The sequence below is a fragment of the Antennarius striatus genome, chromosome 13 (assembly GCF_040054535.1).
Source record: "Antennarius striatus isolate MH-2024 chromosome 13, ASM4005453v1, whole genome shotgun sequence".
In the NCBI taxonomy this organism is placed as follows: Eukaryota; Metazoa; Chordata; class Actinopteri; order Lophiiformes; family Antennariidae; genus Antennarius; species Antennarius striatus.
The window spans coordinates 1,113,285-1,127,145 of NC_090788.1; the positions used below are offsets into that span (position 1 = coordinate 1,113,285).

General features: G+C 44.0%; 2 protein-coding genes, 1 long non-coding RNA gene and 2 other non-coding genes across 6 annotated transcripts; all 5 read left to right on the forward strand.

Moving 5' to 3' along the window:
* The first annotated feature begins 1,685 nt into the window (after positions 1-1,685).
* On the forward strand, positions 1,686-3,378 carry btg4 (B-cell translocation gene 4). Its single transcript, XM_068331936.1, has 4 exons — positions 1,686-1,858; positions 2,499-2,636; positions 2,725-2,995; positions 3,105-3,378. The coding sequence occupies exons 1-4, from the start codon at positions 1,686-1,688 to the stop codon at positions 3,315-3,317; spliced, it is 795 nt and encodes a 264-aa protein (XP_068188037.1). The 3' UTR covers positions 3,318-3,378.
* Positions 3,379-5,176: 1,798 nt separating this feature from the next.
* Positions 5,177-9,390, forward strand: LOC137605854 (heterogeneous nuclear ribonucleoprotein A/B-like). Of its 2 annotated transcripts, XM_068330707.1 has the most exons (9): positions 5,177-5,291; positions 6,167-6,346; positions 7,357-7,525; positions 7,612-7,770; positions 7,867-7,998; positions 8,094-8,205; positions 8,294-8,452; positions 8,537-8,624; positions 8,711-9,390. In XM_068330707.1, exons 2-8 carry the CDS (start codon positions 6,189-6,191, stop codon positions 8,605-8,607), a joined length of 960 nt encoding a protein of 319 aa, XP_068186808.1. In that variant the 5' UTR covers positions 5,177-5,291; positions 6,167-6,188; the 3' UTR covers positions 8,608-8,624; positions 8,711-9,390. The 2 variants fall into 2 exon arrangements, with proteins under 2 accessions (XP_068186808.1, XP_068186810.1); XM_068330709.1 differs by lacking the exon at positions 5,177-5,291 and having other exon boundaries at positions 6,207-6,346; positions 7,324-7,525.
* Positions 9,391-9,864: 474 nt separating this feature from the next.
* On the forward strand, positions 9,865-9,937 carry trnav-cac (transfer RNA valine (anticodon CAC)). The gene has a single exon. It is a non-coding gene; the product is annotated as a tRNA-Val (tRNA).
* Positions 9,938-10,294: 357 nt separating this feature from the next.
* On the forward strand, positions 10,295-10,367 carry trnav-aac (transfer RNA valine (anticodon AAC)). The gene has a single exon. It is a non-coding gene; the product is annotated as a tRNA-Val (tRNA).
* An 868-nt stretch (positions 10,368-11,235) lies between these two features.
* Positions 11,236-13,304, forward strand: LOC137605856 (uncharacterized). The gene is made up of 4 exons (XR_011037800.1): positions 11,236-11,384; positions 11,455-11,539; positions 11,619-11,643; positions 13,181-13,304. It is a non-coding gene; the product is annotated as an uncharacterized lncRNA (long non-coding RNA).
* The last annotated feature ends 557 nt before the right edge of the window (positions 13,305-13,861 follow it).

Consider the following 13,861-nt stretch of genomic DNA (forward strand, 5'->3'; position numbering starts at 1 on the left):
TGAACTACTGTTTTTGTTTGTTTTTTCTCTCTTGAGCCATTTCATCCACCAGTTAGCGGGTTAGCATTAGCATTGCACACCAGTCAGTGCAGATCTCTGCAGCTCTCTATCTAATCCGGCTAATCCGATCGAACGTTAAAATCTGCTGCGGAGACGTTCAGATGACTAACTGACCGGGAACTGAAGTCTCCGACGGACCCTGAAGGCATCTCCACGGTGCTTTAGTGGGTCATAGGAGTTTTTCTCGCTGAATTGTTTCCTGTGTTTTTGCACATAGTGAGGGGGCGGGGCTTGTTTACCTCTAGTCGTATCTCTGGAGGCGTTTCAGCGACGACTGATTTCAGGTCAATTTGAGTCACATGACCCTTAAATCATTGAATTTCAGCAAAAAGATTTAATGTTTTATTTTGTCTGCTTTGAAGGATTATTTATTTATAGACGTTTTCAACCTTTCCTGCTCTGGTTTGTCATCTTTTTATCTTTCAACCTGAACTGTTACACGATCTGAATTTGTCAAAGAAAATTGACCAACATTTTAAAAATGTTTTTAAGCAGAGGATGAATTTTAAAAAAAATAGAAGAGGTAATTTTTTTGGGGTCAGATTTAAACCAAGTTTTTCTTAGATTGTTAGCGCTTCTTGCATAAAGCAGCTGCCCGTTAAGGCTAGACTAAGCTAGGTTAGGCTAATAAAGTGAAATTGCAATAGAAGTGTTGAATGTCTTTATGTTACTGCAAGTAAAAAGACGACAACGATAAACGATTGCGATCAGAGACCTACCCCGATGCAGAAGACGACAGCCAGCCCCAACCTGGACCGTCGTTCCTTTGGGGAACGGGTCTACAGAATTAACCAGTTAATAAAACACAAATGTTTCAGTCAGAATGATTCTAAATATTTTTGTAAACTTTCCCTTTCGTCTGTTTCCGTTTGCACTTTGGTGTCGCTGCTGTTTGTGACTTTTATGCTCGTTGGCTTTCTGGTTTCCTGTGGTGGAAGTTTTCTTTTTTCTGGGTTTGGCTTTATTTGAATTCACTCACATAAACTATTATGCTGTGACTTATTCTGTACCACGTGTTATTATTCAGTGTAATTTCAAAATAAAACCACAGAATGTTTGCAGCTTCTCCAGGATGGATGTCGGATCTGGAATTAAAGCTGTTGTTTCACCTGTTCTGATTCAGTTATATATTCTTTAAAATAAGTCTGACGGAGGCATAAAAGTAAATTATGTTAACTGTCAATAAAATATCAAATAAGTTAAAAGTGGTTTTTGTGTATTTGTGGCTACAAATCGAGTATTTTAGACCGGGTCAGTGTTGCGTTCAAGGATCATGAAAAAAAATGGGATTTAAATGTTTCAACCTGGGAAAGTGAAGATAACGATCACGGGGGGGGTGGTTAATTGACGAACTATGTTCAGGTGTGACACACCTGCACACACCCTCATCTAACGGGCGTGTTCTCGAGCGCGGCTGCTCCGTGTCCACGTTCAGATCCATATCGATCAGTTTGATCAGTTATTGGTGCGGTCGCGTCACTGCGTGGAGCTCCAGCAGCAAATATGTTTGCTTAAGTTTCCCGTCACGTTAGTTTTATGTCATTTTCCCGTCACGTAGGATCATCCTACACGTGTTTTATTCCCCGTGGACGTTTTTAACCGAGCATCTGGGAGTCCGTCCCGCCATGAAGGAGGAGATCGCCGCCGCTGTGTTTTTCGTGGCCCGGTTGGTGAAGAGGTATGGCTGCCTGGACAACGAGGGTCGGGACCGCTTCGCCGCCGCGCTCACCTCCGTCCTGTTCGAGAGCTACAAAAACCACTGGCACCCGAACGCACCATCCAAAGGGCAGGCCTACAGGTGAGCGCGCTGCGGTTTGTCCGCTCCGGCCTGCCGTAGAAACCAGCTGCACCTGTTAGAACAGGATTCTGTTCAATAAACTCAACAGTAATTTAAAATTAATGAACTATAAATACGGAATTACTATAAATTTAATTTTAAAACGCAAAATTAAAACATTTTAGTTTCTTGAAGATCAACTTTTAGTCAACTTTGAATTGAATTGCAAAACGCATGTTTGGTTTAAAGCTGGTTAACTAAATTTAAAGTAAAAAAATAAAAGAATAAATGGGAAAATGTCTTTTTTTGGAAATAAAATCTACATATTTTCTCTTGCTTTACTTTAAATATTAAACGTCTAATTTCTACCAAAAACAATTAAAAGCAGTAGCTACATCCCATCCCTCCAGCGTACACATTACCATGGAAACAAGGAAAGCTCTTCACAGAAATTGTTCAAAAGTGCAGTAAATGATCTACATTAGATGTGTGAACAAGTCAACAAACACCAACCAATCAGAACCAGGACTGTCAACATTTACAAACCAAATAGAAAAAACACACAGCTAAAGCTAACTTTAGCATGTTAGCAGGGTGCTAACTCCGGACTCCAGGTTAGCATTGTGCTATCAGACCTGTCGCTGACGCTGTCTGGTTCCAGGTGTCTCCGTATGAACCGCGTGCGGCTCCAGGACCCGGTTCTCCAGCAGGCCTGTGAACGCAGCTCGGTCCAGTACGAGGACCTGGGGCTCCCCCAGGAGCTGACGCTGTGGGTGGACCCGGGGGACGTGTCCTGCAGGTCAGGAGGTCACAGTCGGTCCTTCTATGCGTTAACCTGAAAGTGGTGCTCAACCCCCTTTGCCCCTCCTCCTCCATCACCTGTGCAGGTACGGCGAACACAGCAGCCCGTTCTGCGTCTCGGCGGTGGGCGGCTGTCGCCGTGGAGATGGGGAGTTTTCCCGCCGCATCCACGACGCCGTGGAGCGCGCCAGCCTCGACATCCCATCGGGAAGCTCTTCGGATGAGGATGAGGAGGGCGGGAGCCACAACAGCTCCATTAGCTCCACCCTCTCCATGCTCTGCCCCAGTCAGGCCCCGCCCCCCAACCCGGAACCCAAAACCATCCCGACCGTCAGCAACCCCAACAGCGTCTACCGGGTAGGTTGAAGTCGTCATCCTGTGTCTTCTGAATGCGTTGGATGCTCCATGCTTAAGCGCAGCGCCACCTGCTGGAGCGGAGGTTGTACCGTAACGTTCTCCTCCTCAGTTCAGCGAGTTTTCTCCCGGCGCTCCTCAGACCTGGCTGAGGGAGAAGAGGAAGGCCTTCGGCGGGGATTCGTTCCCGCCTCACGTCCCCCCTGCTGCAGGCCCGCCCCCCCAGTTCACCGTCCAGAAAGGGTTCAAGTCCTACCGACCCTCGTTCACCTTCGCCGGGCCACGCGTCGACAAATATCACTGGGTCAGCAAGTCCAGATCCTAGCGGTCCATCGACGCGGAACCAGTTGGGACGAGTTGGGACGACGGCCATGATTCTACCTCATTGTGTGTGTGTGTGTGTGTGTGTGTTTGTTTGTGTGTGTGTGTGTGTGTGTGTGTGATGTAGATGTCTTTAAAGGATTAGTTTATTATTCAGAGATGATTTAAAGGAATGCTGTTTAAGTATGTTTTATGAAACATTGAAGTATTTTATAGCAAGTCTCCCTTCTAAATGTTTTTAGATTAAAGTGTGAATAAAGTAACGTTGAACAGTCGTTGAAAAGAAATAAATGCATCCATTTCAGCTCTGCTGGTTCATTTCGTTGTTTCTCAAACGAGCCGGGACTCTGTTGTGTTTGTGAGGGACCAAAACAAGGCTGAGTCTGGTGTAAAATGGGCTGAATGGCTGCGGGTGGTGGTGGTTATACTGGTGGTGTTTTAGTGATTGGTTTGGAGACAATCGGCTAACAGCACTGCCTGTACAGACGCCCCATACGCTGCCATAGTGGGGCATTAAACCGTACTATGGGATGCTATCTGGTCATAGTGAATCAATGTGATGACAAAAAGGATCCTGTAAGCTGATTGGATGGTGATTTTTAATAACATCAACAATGGAAAGGAACTGCAGGGGCGGTTGCTTTGAAATCCTCTGGGGGGCGCTGTGGACAGATTTAGGTTTATTCACAATGAAACTGGTTTAAGGTTTAAATAACTCATGTAAACTAAACTCATTGAATCGTGTTCCTGAATGCGGCAGTATAACTTCTCTAAAATATACGTAGCACAGCAGCTATAGCCAATAAAGACTGAACAGCAAATATTGATTACATAGCGTAAGGCAATCATTAAAAACATCCACTTTTTTTCTGGTGGGATTTAAAAATATCGGAACAGAAACGGATCTGAGACATGATCCTACCGGTTCTGTTTCCAAGAGTCCAACACAAGAGAAACACAACTGTGTGTGTGTGTGTTGGCCTCAAGTCATGTCTTGACTTGCCCCTGTCCAGCTAGAATTATTGTTGCCATGGTGACAGCAATGTGTCATGTGACAAGCACACACACACACACACACTGGAGCCACTATTATTGGATTGATGAAGTCAATGCTGTTACAACAAATTTAAAAAAAAAAAAAAAGCTCTGCTATGACGTCATCACACCATCATCCACCTGGACCAATGATTGTCTCTGATTCAGAGACTCCATCCTCATTAATATCTGACGTCACCTTTAATGGCACCTCAGGAAGACAATTTATTTTACTACAAACAAAAATAAACTTCCACTATTATTTTATTGCTTTATAGTTTTATTATTTTGACTTAGTTGCCGCACAGACAAGCCAAATATAAAAACATAAAACTGAAATAAAAGTACGTTTAGATTCTACACTACTATTGTAAAATGTTCTCTTCTGTTTAAATAAAGTTTACAGATTCAGAATGCCTCCGTTTTTCCTGATAATACAGATAAAACACTCAAAATCAAACATGACGCCCCCAAAAAATTGTTTCCAGCTGTTTTATAACAAAATCCTACAAAAATACAAAAAAGACCAACGAAGAAGAATCTACTTCCCCACTGCGGATGTAGTTCTAAACTATAACTATTGTTAAATTTAACATGAAAATAAACACATATATCAGAAAAGTAATGATTTTTCATTTTAATAATGGATAAACAAGTATTTTATTTTATTCACAACACATTTGAAGTCGTCAGAGGACGTAAACCGGAAGAGCGTGTGCGTGTCGTATTTCTAGGCCACAGTTGCGCCAACTGATTAACCAATCAGCTGTCAGCTACATTCGGTTCTGTGAGCCTCTTATCCAATCACAGCCCCTTTTATTCAGACGTGTCGAAGTCGTCGGTCACATCCGGTCGTATATAGCTTGCCACGAGTTAGCGGCGAATTTGGAGAGTGTCCATTTTGAGCAGAGAGTCTGCGCCTGAATTAATTATTCCGCTGAAAGTAAGAGTTCTGTTTGTTAAAGAAATCACGTTAACGTCAAAATATTAAATTAACACCGCGATAGTTTCCACGGTAACGTTCCCCGAGGCGCGGGCCTTTGTCGTGGGTTTTGTTTTCGTGTTAGCAGGATGTTCGGCTAGCTTTCCGCTAGCCGCAGCGCCGCTAAACACTTTAATGTCGTTACTGCGCTAAACGAACGGACTGGATGTCGGCGGCGGTTTCGGTTGAGTCGTTTAACAACCGGAAGTTTGTTGTTTATTTCCTTTGTAGCGCCAACTTTGATCTGAAAGGAGACTTGGTTCAAGCTAAGCTAGCTAGCTGGCTAACCGGGCCTTTTCTCTTTAACAAGCGGCAACGAATCAACGCGCGGTCCGCTGAAACACCGATCACCGGTCGGTTCTGTTGCGTTTGTTGAATCTTTTTGTCGTGTTGAGAAAGGTTTTGACACAAACATGATGATAAATGTGTGACTGCAGAAATGTTAAGTATGATGGGATAAATCTGCTAACATTAGCTTGCAGCCCTGTAGGAAAGTCGCCGTGCGGCGTTCAGGAACACCCGGTAAATATGATAATCGCAACGCGCCGGTTTCTTGCTTTTAAAGTTGGTCGGAGATCCAGTTGTCAGTTTCAGCTTCTACCGGAACCGCGATCCGGATAAATGGGGCTCCGAACCAGCAGCTTGTTGTTAAAGCTCCATGTTTATTGTGTTCCTGCTGGTTTCTGGCGGGTTTTTCAAGCAGTGTTGACATCATAGTCGGCTTTACTCGGTTTCCTCTCCTGGCCTTAATAACTTCATTCATACATACTCTGCTTTGTTTGTTTACAAATAAACATATGATATGTGTCTTAATATATGTATAATCTATGTCTCAGTCTCTTAGAGCCCACTCCCACGATGGCAGACGCCGAGACTCTTTTCATGGAGACATCCGACCAGAATGGCGACGAGGACCAGAACGGGGCCGAGCAGGAGCTGATGGTGGGGGAGGACAGTCAGGACAACGGCACGGATGGAGGCAAGATTGATGCCAGCAAAGGAGAGGAGGATGCTGGGTGAGTGGATGGATAATCTGTTGACCCGCTGGTGATGGAGCTTCAAACGCGGATCACAGCGAGGACGGACGAGATGAGGACAATAGCTCTGGAACTGGATTTTGTTACTCGAGATATTTACACAGAAAAATTTTAATTGTTGATTATTGTTTTTTTCAGAGCAGTTCCAGTTAAATAACACCACTGTCCCCATTGATTTGTTGAAGTCAAGCTAACATGCAGCAGCTCTGTTTTGTACTTGGACAAACAAATGGATTGTTAACTTAAAAGCTCAGTCATGTGGCTGTCGGCGTGTGTTTTCCATCATCAGGAGAACGTCTGCCAAAAATCCATATTCTGATATCGACTCATCGCCACATATGTTTTGTATTAGTCGTCTATTTGGATCAAACGTAAACTGAATATCAAACATCCACTTTCTGTCTCCAGCATGAAACTGCTTTTAATGAACCATCATTATTTACAATTTGAAGCGTTTCAGGTATGTGCTAGCTAAAGTAAAGAAGATTAAGATTAGAGTTCATTTGTTCAAATGAATTGTTCTTATCAACAAACATTTGTTTACCTGTGGAGCATAAAGAGCAGCTGAGTAAAATAAAGAAAAGACACAAAAATAAAAACTTCAGGTTTATTTTTTACGTTTTTCTATCAAACGTAGCAACAATGAGGTTGAAACCTGTAACTAAGGAATTACTATTATTAACTGGGAAAACAAGTGAAATGTGTGCTAAAGGCAGCTACTGAATCAAATCGTCAGTAAGTAGTAGTAAGTTAGCTCATTTTAAGTTAATATTAGCAGATAAATAGCGAGTTAGCTTACAAGTCATTGATTTTATTTATCGAGGCAGCCCTACTAAGTTGTCTGTACAAAACAGACGGCTTAGGGCATTTTAGCATCTTCCTCGGCGCGTCATTTGTTCCCCCGTCTGTCTCGACTTACAGTCCATAATTTGTGCTATGTGTTCTTTGTCTGGAAGCTTTAATTTCTAGGTTTCCTTCCTCGTTTGCAGGAAGATGTTTGTGGGGGGTCTCAGCTGGGACACGAGTAAAAAAGACCTGAAGGACTACTTCACCAAATTTGGCGAGGTGTCGGACTGCACCATCAAGATGGATTCCAACACGGGCCGGTCCCGAGGCTTCGGCTTCGTCCTCTTCAAAGACTCGAGCAGCGTGGATAAGGTGCGTCTCTACCCTCTTCATCATCATCATCATCATCGGGGGGGTCCCGTCCCCTGACAGGCTAACCGTGAGCCGTGTGTCCTCAGGTACTGCAGCAGAAGGAACACAGACTGGACGGACGCCCAATCGACCCCAAGAGGGCGATGGCGATGAAGAAGGAGCCCGTCAAGAAGATCTTCGTCGGGGGGCTGAACCCCGACGCCACAGAGGATGCCATCAGGGAATATTTCGGGACCTTCGGAGAGGTGAGCGGCGCTCGGATTTAAACCCGGTTCAGTGGGTGTGAATCTGGTTCAGCTCAGACGCGTGAAGGAACTTCCTGTTTCCTCTTCCTCCCCCAGATCGAAACCATCGAGCTTCCCATCGACCCAAAGTCGAAGAAGAGGAGGGGCTTCATCTTCATCACGTACAAAGACGAAGCCTGCGTCAAGAAATGTCTGGAGAAGAAATACCACAACATCGAGGGCGGCCGGGTATGCTGGCTTTTAATTTGGGGGGATTTCTGGTCCGGCTGCTGTGACCTTTGACCCCCTGTGAACCCTAAACCTTCCATGCCCCCCCCCTACAGTGTGAGCTGAAGATCGCCCAGCCCAAGGAGGTGTACCAGCAGCAGCAGCAGCAGTATGGCGGCCGCAGCGGCGGCGGCGGCTACGGCGGGCGGGGAAGCCGGGGGCGCGGCGGTAAGGAGGTGTTTGCATATGAGGTGGTTTGTATAATCGAAACCCCGCCCCCCTCCCCTGACACGTGGGCTCTGATTGGTCGTCGCAGGTCAGGGCCAGAGCTGGAACCAGGGCTACGGGGGCAACTGGAACCAGGGATACGGCAGCCAGGGCGGCTACGGATACGGAGGATACGGCGGCTACAGCGGATACGGCGGCTACGACTACGCCTCTAGTTACTATGGTTACGGCCCTGGCTACGATTACAGTAAGTCGATTTGGTGACATCGTAGGCGATCCACGTTTAATGTGGCGTCAAACTGGCAACCCGTCCTTCCTCTCCGCCCCACAGACCAGGGTAACGCCAACTACGGGAAGACCCCGAGACGGGGGGCCCACCAGGCCAACTACAAGCCCTACTGATCACCTGGCGATTACAGGTAAGCCACGATGCGTTCAGGGTCGCGGCAAACCGGGGTCGGCGTTAACTGAGCGTGACGCCTGTCCCCCCGCCCCCCCTCCACAGGACTCCAGCGATCCAGCGAGACGCCGGCCGGACGGACCCCGACGACTCCACCTCTTTTACAACAGAAGACCATTTGTACAGAAAACAACGGAAATGTAACTTCCTTTTTTTTTTTTTTTTATCCTTTCATTTTTAGGTTTTATTTCCCCTTCGGTGTTTGTTTTTGTTTTGTTTTCTTTCCCTCCACATTTCCACCAACGGAAGTGTAATTTTTACTGTACTTTTTGGTACCTGTTTTGATTCTATTGTATTGTAAGGCTTGTATTTTACATGTGTGCTGGCTTTACAGGTTGAAAATCTTGGCGCTGTAAAGAAGCTTTTTTGACAAATAAAAACTGTTTTCAGTAACTTTTTTCGTTCTGTTGTTTCCAGTCGGGGGGTCGAAAAGATTTGAGTTTTTAAAATTTTGTTTCTAAATATTTTCTTTTTTTAAGTTGTACAAATGGAAATGTAAAATTTCAAGCTGAGACGTTTTTTTTTTAAATTTCACCTGTTTGTTTTTGACGTGTGGGATGTGACGGGGGAAAGGAATCCCGCCTCAAACAAATGAAATTCTGCCAATTTTACTTTTTAAGAATTAAGTTTGGATGTTTGTGGAGTTTTGGTTTTAGAAAGATAAATGTAAATTTTTTTCAGCTAGTGTCTGGAAGCAAAGTAGTAATAAACATTCTCATTGGTAATCTGTGTATTTCTAATATTTAATGTTTTAATGATGGAAAACGACGATTTTTGTTGATTTTCACTTTTTTAAAAAGCACATTTTAAAAATGACATTTTACTTTGGTTAATGGTTCTGGTTTAAGGAACATCTGCCAGACCCAAGGTCCTTCTGCAGAAATTCCCCCACAACATCAACCTGCCTCCTTCCCATAGTGCATCTCGGTCACACGTGTTGCCCAGGTAAACGATGCACGTGGACGTCCACGTCATGCAACAGAAAAAGACTCCTCAGGTTCTCCAGTTCTGAGACTCAAACGGTGTTGCTCCTTCAGGCAGAGTCACCTCTGTTCTGCTGACTTTATCATTAATGTTCCGACTTGTGAAAGTTGTTAAAATATTTAAAACCCGTTTATTCGTGTTTTAAAGAGTCAAATGTTTACACGTGTAATATCAGTAGCAGGTACATATAGTAGGTCTCACCGTTTCTGGAGACCGTTTCCGTAGTGTAGTGGTTATCACGTTCGCCTCACACGCGCAAGGTCCCCGGTTCGAAACCGGGCGGAAACATTATGACGTGTCAGACACGAGACATGAAAGTTTATCTTATTTACATTTTACAAAACAATACTAATAACCGATAATTCAAAGAAATTCTCATGAGCGGAAACCACGTTCCTGACACCCGTTGTCACCAGCAGCAGCGTCAATGCACTGGCGCGTTTCCGTAGTGTAGAGGTTATCACGTTCTCCTCACACGCGAAAGGTCCCCGGTTCGAAACCGGCACATCACATTGTGATGTTAAAAACATGAATGTTAACTTAAGTAGAGTTTGAAACCAAAACTAACAACTTCCAGAAGCTCCACAGTAAACAACCATATGTGTCAGCCTTTATATAGAGGAGCAGCCTCGAACATGTCAGCAGGTTTCCGTAGTGTAGTGGTTATCACGTTCGCCTAACACGCGAAAGGTCCCCGGTTCGAAACCGGGCGGAAACATCGTGTCGTTTTGGACACGACCCGTTAATGTTTTTATAACCTACACTTTGGAAACCAAAACTGGCATCCTATATATAGACTAATAATAGATTGATTATTAGAGGTGAATTGATACACATTTATTTATCCATAGACTCAGTATGGCTGTGATGGGCTTCGTGAACCACCAGAGGGCGCACTGGGGTAACCCACAGGCCACTTGGTAGTCATTTCGTCATGTCCACAATTGGACAAGGAAACTCGATGTATTGATCAGTGGTTAATGAAAGGATGAAGAAATCAGGCTTTGACGTCTTCTTGTTGGGTTTTTTAGTCTGTTGGTTGTCAGAAGGTAAAATTATTGGATGGAGGGTTTGCCAAAGACACTTAGGTTGGAGACTTGATCGGGAAGGAACACGTGAAGTTGGGTAACCCCTCCAGGGGGTGAACACCTGGGGGTTGAGAAATGTAGATCTGTTGATGGGACGGGTTTGAATTGGTATTAAAGCCCAAATTTACGACTGTAAGTGTTACACGTTCAAAATCTGCTCTCAATACTGGTGTGTATTAAAGATAAACGATTCTTCAGCCTGTGCTAATAATACGTCCAAGAATTATCAACTCTGATGAACCAGGTGAGGCTAGAAAAGTAGACGTCACAACAGACCGGTACGAGGCCAGAGTCCACCAACACTGTCTGCTATGAAAGCTTCCATCCTTTCCTTGACTTCAATTCAGTTTCAACTGTTGACTGCTTTGGTATTCTGACCTGGAAAAGTGTCAGCTGATAGCTCCACCCACTTCATCACCTGATTCCGATCACCTGCCAATTCAAACGCTGCTCATCAGCAGTCAAACCAAGTCTTTGCTTTATTGTTCTTCACCCGTCAATACCAGACTTTCCAGCATTCACCTCCAGACTGATCTGTTGTCGTCTTCTCCTGATCCTGACCTTCCTTACCTGCTGGTTCCTGTTCCCCTGAAGGACTAGAGAAGTCTTTACCAGTTGTTCCGTTTGGATCCCACCGTCCCGTTACAGTATGTTCACACATACTTGGACAACAAGCTGACTGGAAATGAAGTTATAGAGAGTGTGTTCTTGTTCCAGGTTGGTGGTCTGAACATGTGTCTGTTGGCAGTTATGTGGAGGGTGGTAACTTTGGTTGCCTTGGTTACCCTCATCATGACCAGTGGTAAGTCCAGGAGTTGATCAGCCAGTGTTCAAACAGCTGTTAAACATGATTAATTTCTGATTTTTCTGTGTCTCTTTAGTCCAAAGCCGACCCCCTCCCCATGCGTGAGTATTTTACTGTCAGAATAAATGTCAGGGTTGAGGAGACCAAAACTCTCATGAGGAAACATGAGGAAATTTCAAACATTAGTTTCAGGTCATGTCCACACGTAGCCGGGTATTTTCCAACACATAAACGCTCCATGTTGACACTTGAATATTTGTTCTTCTGTTTTTTTCCTTATTGGAGTCATAAAGACGTGTCCTCAGTCGGGGGTCATCAACCCGCGGCTCTGGAGCCACATGTGGCTCCTTCATCCTTACGCGGTGGCTCCGTGTAGCATAAGGGGGGGGGGGTAAATATCCAATTGAAATCTGTTAAATTTGGGTTTGTTCATTTTCTGTTGTAATTTTAAATTGGAAAATTATTGTGATCATAAAACATTAAAATAAAATTAGATTAATTTTTTTTCATTGCTCAAAATATGCATCGCATTGGCTGAAAACTGGTAGGAGCAGAATTCCCATGAACCAGGGAAAATAAACATGTATGCAAATGATTTTTAAATATTTATTTTCATTGTTCAGTGAAATAGAACTTTGTCTTCTATTTATTTTTGAAATAAATTGAAATAAAGTGACCTGAATAAACTGTATTTTTTGTTTTCTACGTGGATAATTTGTTCTTTTGAAGTCATTTGACTTCAACTTGGTGTGTTTGCAGTTATTATGTTAAGAAAATCCAAATGTGTTCATTACTTAAATAAGTTTTAATTTTCTCTGGAGCGCTTCATGGATGTCATCAGCAACACACTATAGTTGTTTATACTAAATGTTAAATTAAAACACACTATACACAGCCCCCCCCCCCCCAGTGTTGTTGCTCTCCACCCCCCCATCAGCCCAACTCCGTTCACCTGTCTCCACAGCTGCAGCTCATCCTAATCAGACCTACATATCAGCCCCTCCTGCAGGCTCAGCCTTTGTCTCGTCGCTGGAGACTCGTCCTCCTCTCCACTTCCTGCTCTTGGTTTATTTCTCTGTTCTGTTCACTTCAGAGCTCAAAACGTTTCCCAGTGTTTTCTCTTCTGATCCAAGCGGCTCTCTGAGTGTTGATGGCTGCCTCATCCCTGATTTAAGTGTTCTGACTCCAGGACAGAAAATCACATTTCAGACTGAAGCATTTTATTCTTAAAACTGATTTCAGAGACAAGAACGTAATAATTAGAAACTGATCAATAAATGAAACTGAAATCTTCAGTTTTTACATCCTATAAGTCGCGTAATGAAGTTGAAGCAGTTTCTATTTCTGACATGTGTTGAAGAAGTTATGTTACAATTATTAAACTTCAGATAAAACATCAGTGAAGACAGAAGATGAACAAAAAGAACTTGTGAAACAGCAGAAGCAGAGCTGAGCAAATATGAAGCAGAGCAAGTTTCAGATACTGAGTTCATGTTTACTCTGATCTCAACAAATTGTTTGAACATTTTACGTTCTGATCGAAATACATGACTGAGGAATTCATGAAGGGCTTGTAAAATGTAAAAATAATACATCTGAGCGTCTTTTAAAGTGTATTTTTTTATTTGAATTGAATAGATGGAAGTCTTCCACCAGTATTGACTACTATGGAGGCTTCTTGAATGGTGTCAGTCAAGGTCAGAGTGGAGACTTAGATGGAGGTGGCATTGGAAGTGGAAGAGGAGGAGGAGGAGGAGGAAGAAGAGGAGGAGGTGGAGGAGGACATGGAGGAGGAGGAGGTGGAGGAGGTGGATATGGAGGAGGAAGTGGATATAGAAGAAGAGGTGGAGGAGGAGGTGGATTTGGAGGAGGAGGAGGAGGAAGAAGAGGAAGAGGAGGAGGAAGAAGAGGAGGAGGAGGTGGAGGTGGAGGCCGGTCCTGAGACCTCTGAGCTACTGGTTGGCCCCACAGGAGGTGACGGTGTCATGGAGACATTTTTCACCATCATGACACCCTGTTGGTCTTTGTTCCTCAAACTTCCTCTCAGACTGCTCTGGTGCTCTGATTGGTAGTTTCTCTTGGTACAAGATGAATAAATAACATCCAAAAGACTGTTGGACTCTTGTCATCCATTAACTACCAATAGATTGTTTCCTTTATTAAATCTCCATCACATGAAGAACTGGAATAACAAACAAACAGTCGTCAGAGAGTTCATGAAAATGATCTCGAAAGAACTCTGAGAGCTTCTGGACTTCATCTCTGATGACGCTGGTCTGGATGGAGGTTTCTCCACAGAAGGAAGCAGCACATTGATGC

Coding starts and splice junctions, on each gene's coding strand:
- LOC137605854 (XM_068330707.1), top strand. CDS start 6,189: ATGGCAGACGCCGAGACTCTTTTCATGGAGACATCCGACCAGAATGGC. Junction 7,771..7,866: donor ATTTCGGGACCTTCGGAGAG/GTGAGCGGCGCT, acceptor TTCCTCCCCCAG/ATCGAAACCATCGAGCTTCC. Junction 7,999..8,093: donor ACAACATCGAGGGCGGCCGG/GTATGCTGGCTT, acceptor CCCCCCCTACAG/TGTGAGCTGAAGATCGCCCA.
- btg4 (XM_068331936.1), top strand. CDS start 1,686: ATGAAGGAGGAGATCGCCGCCGCTGTGTTTTTCGTGGCCCGGTTGGTG. Junction 2,637..2,724: donor CCGGGGGACGTGTCCTGCAG/GTCAGGAGGTCA, acceptor TCACCTGTGCAG/GTACGGCGAACACAGCAGCC. Junction 2,996..3,104: donor ACCCCAACAGCGTCTACCGG/GTAGGTTGAAGT, acceptor TCTCCTCCTCAG/TTCAGCGAGTTTTCTCCCGG.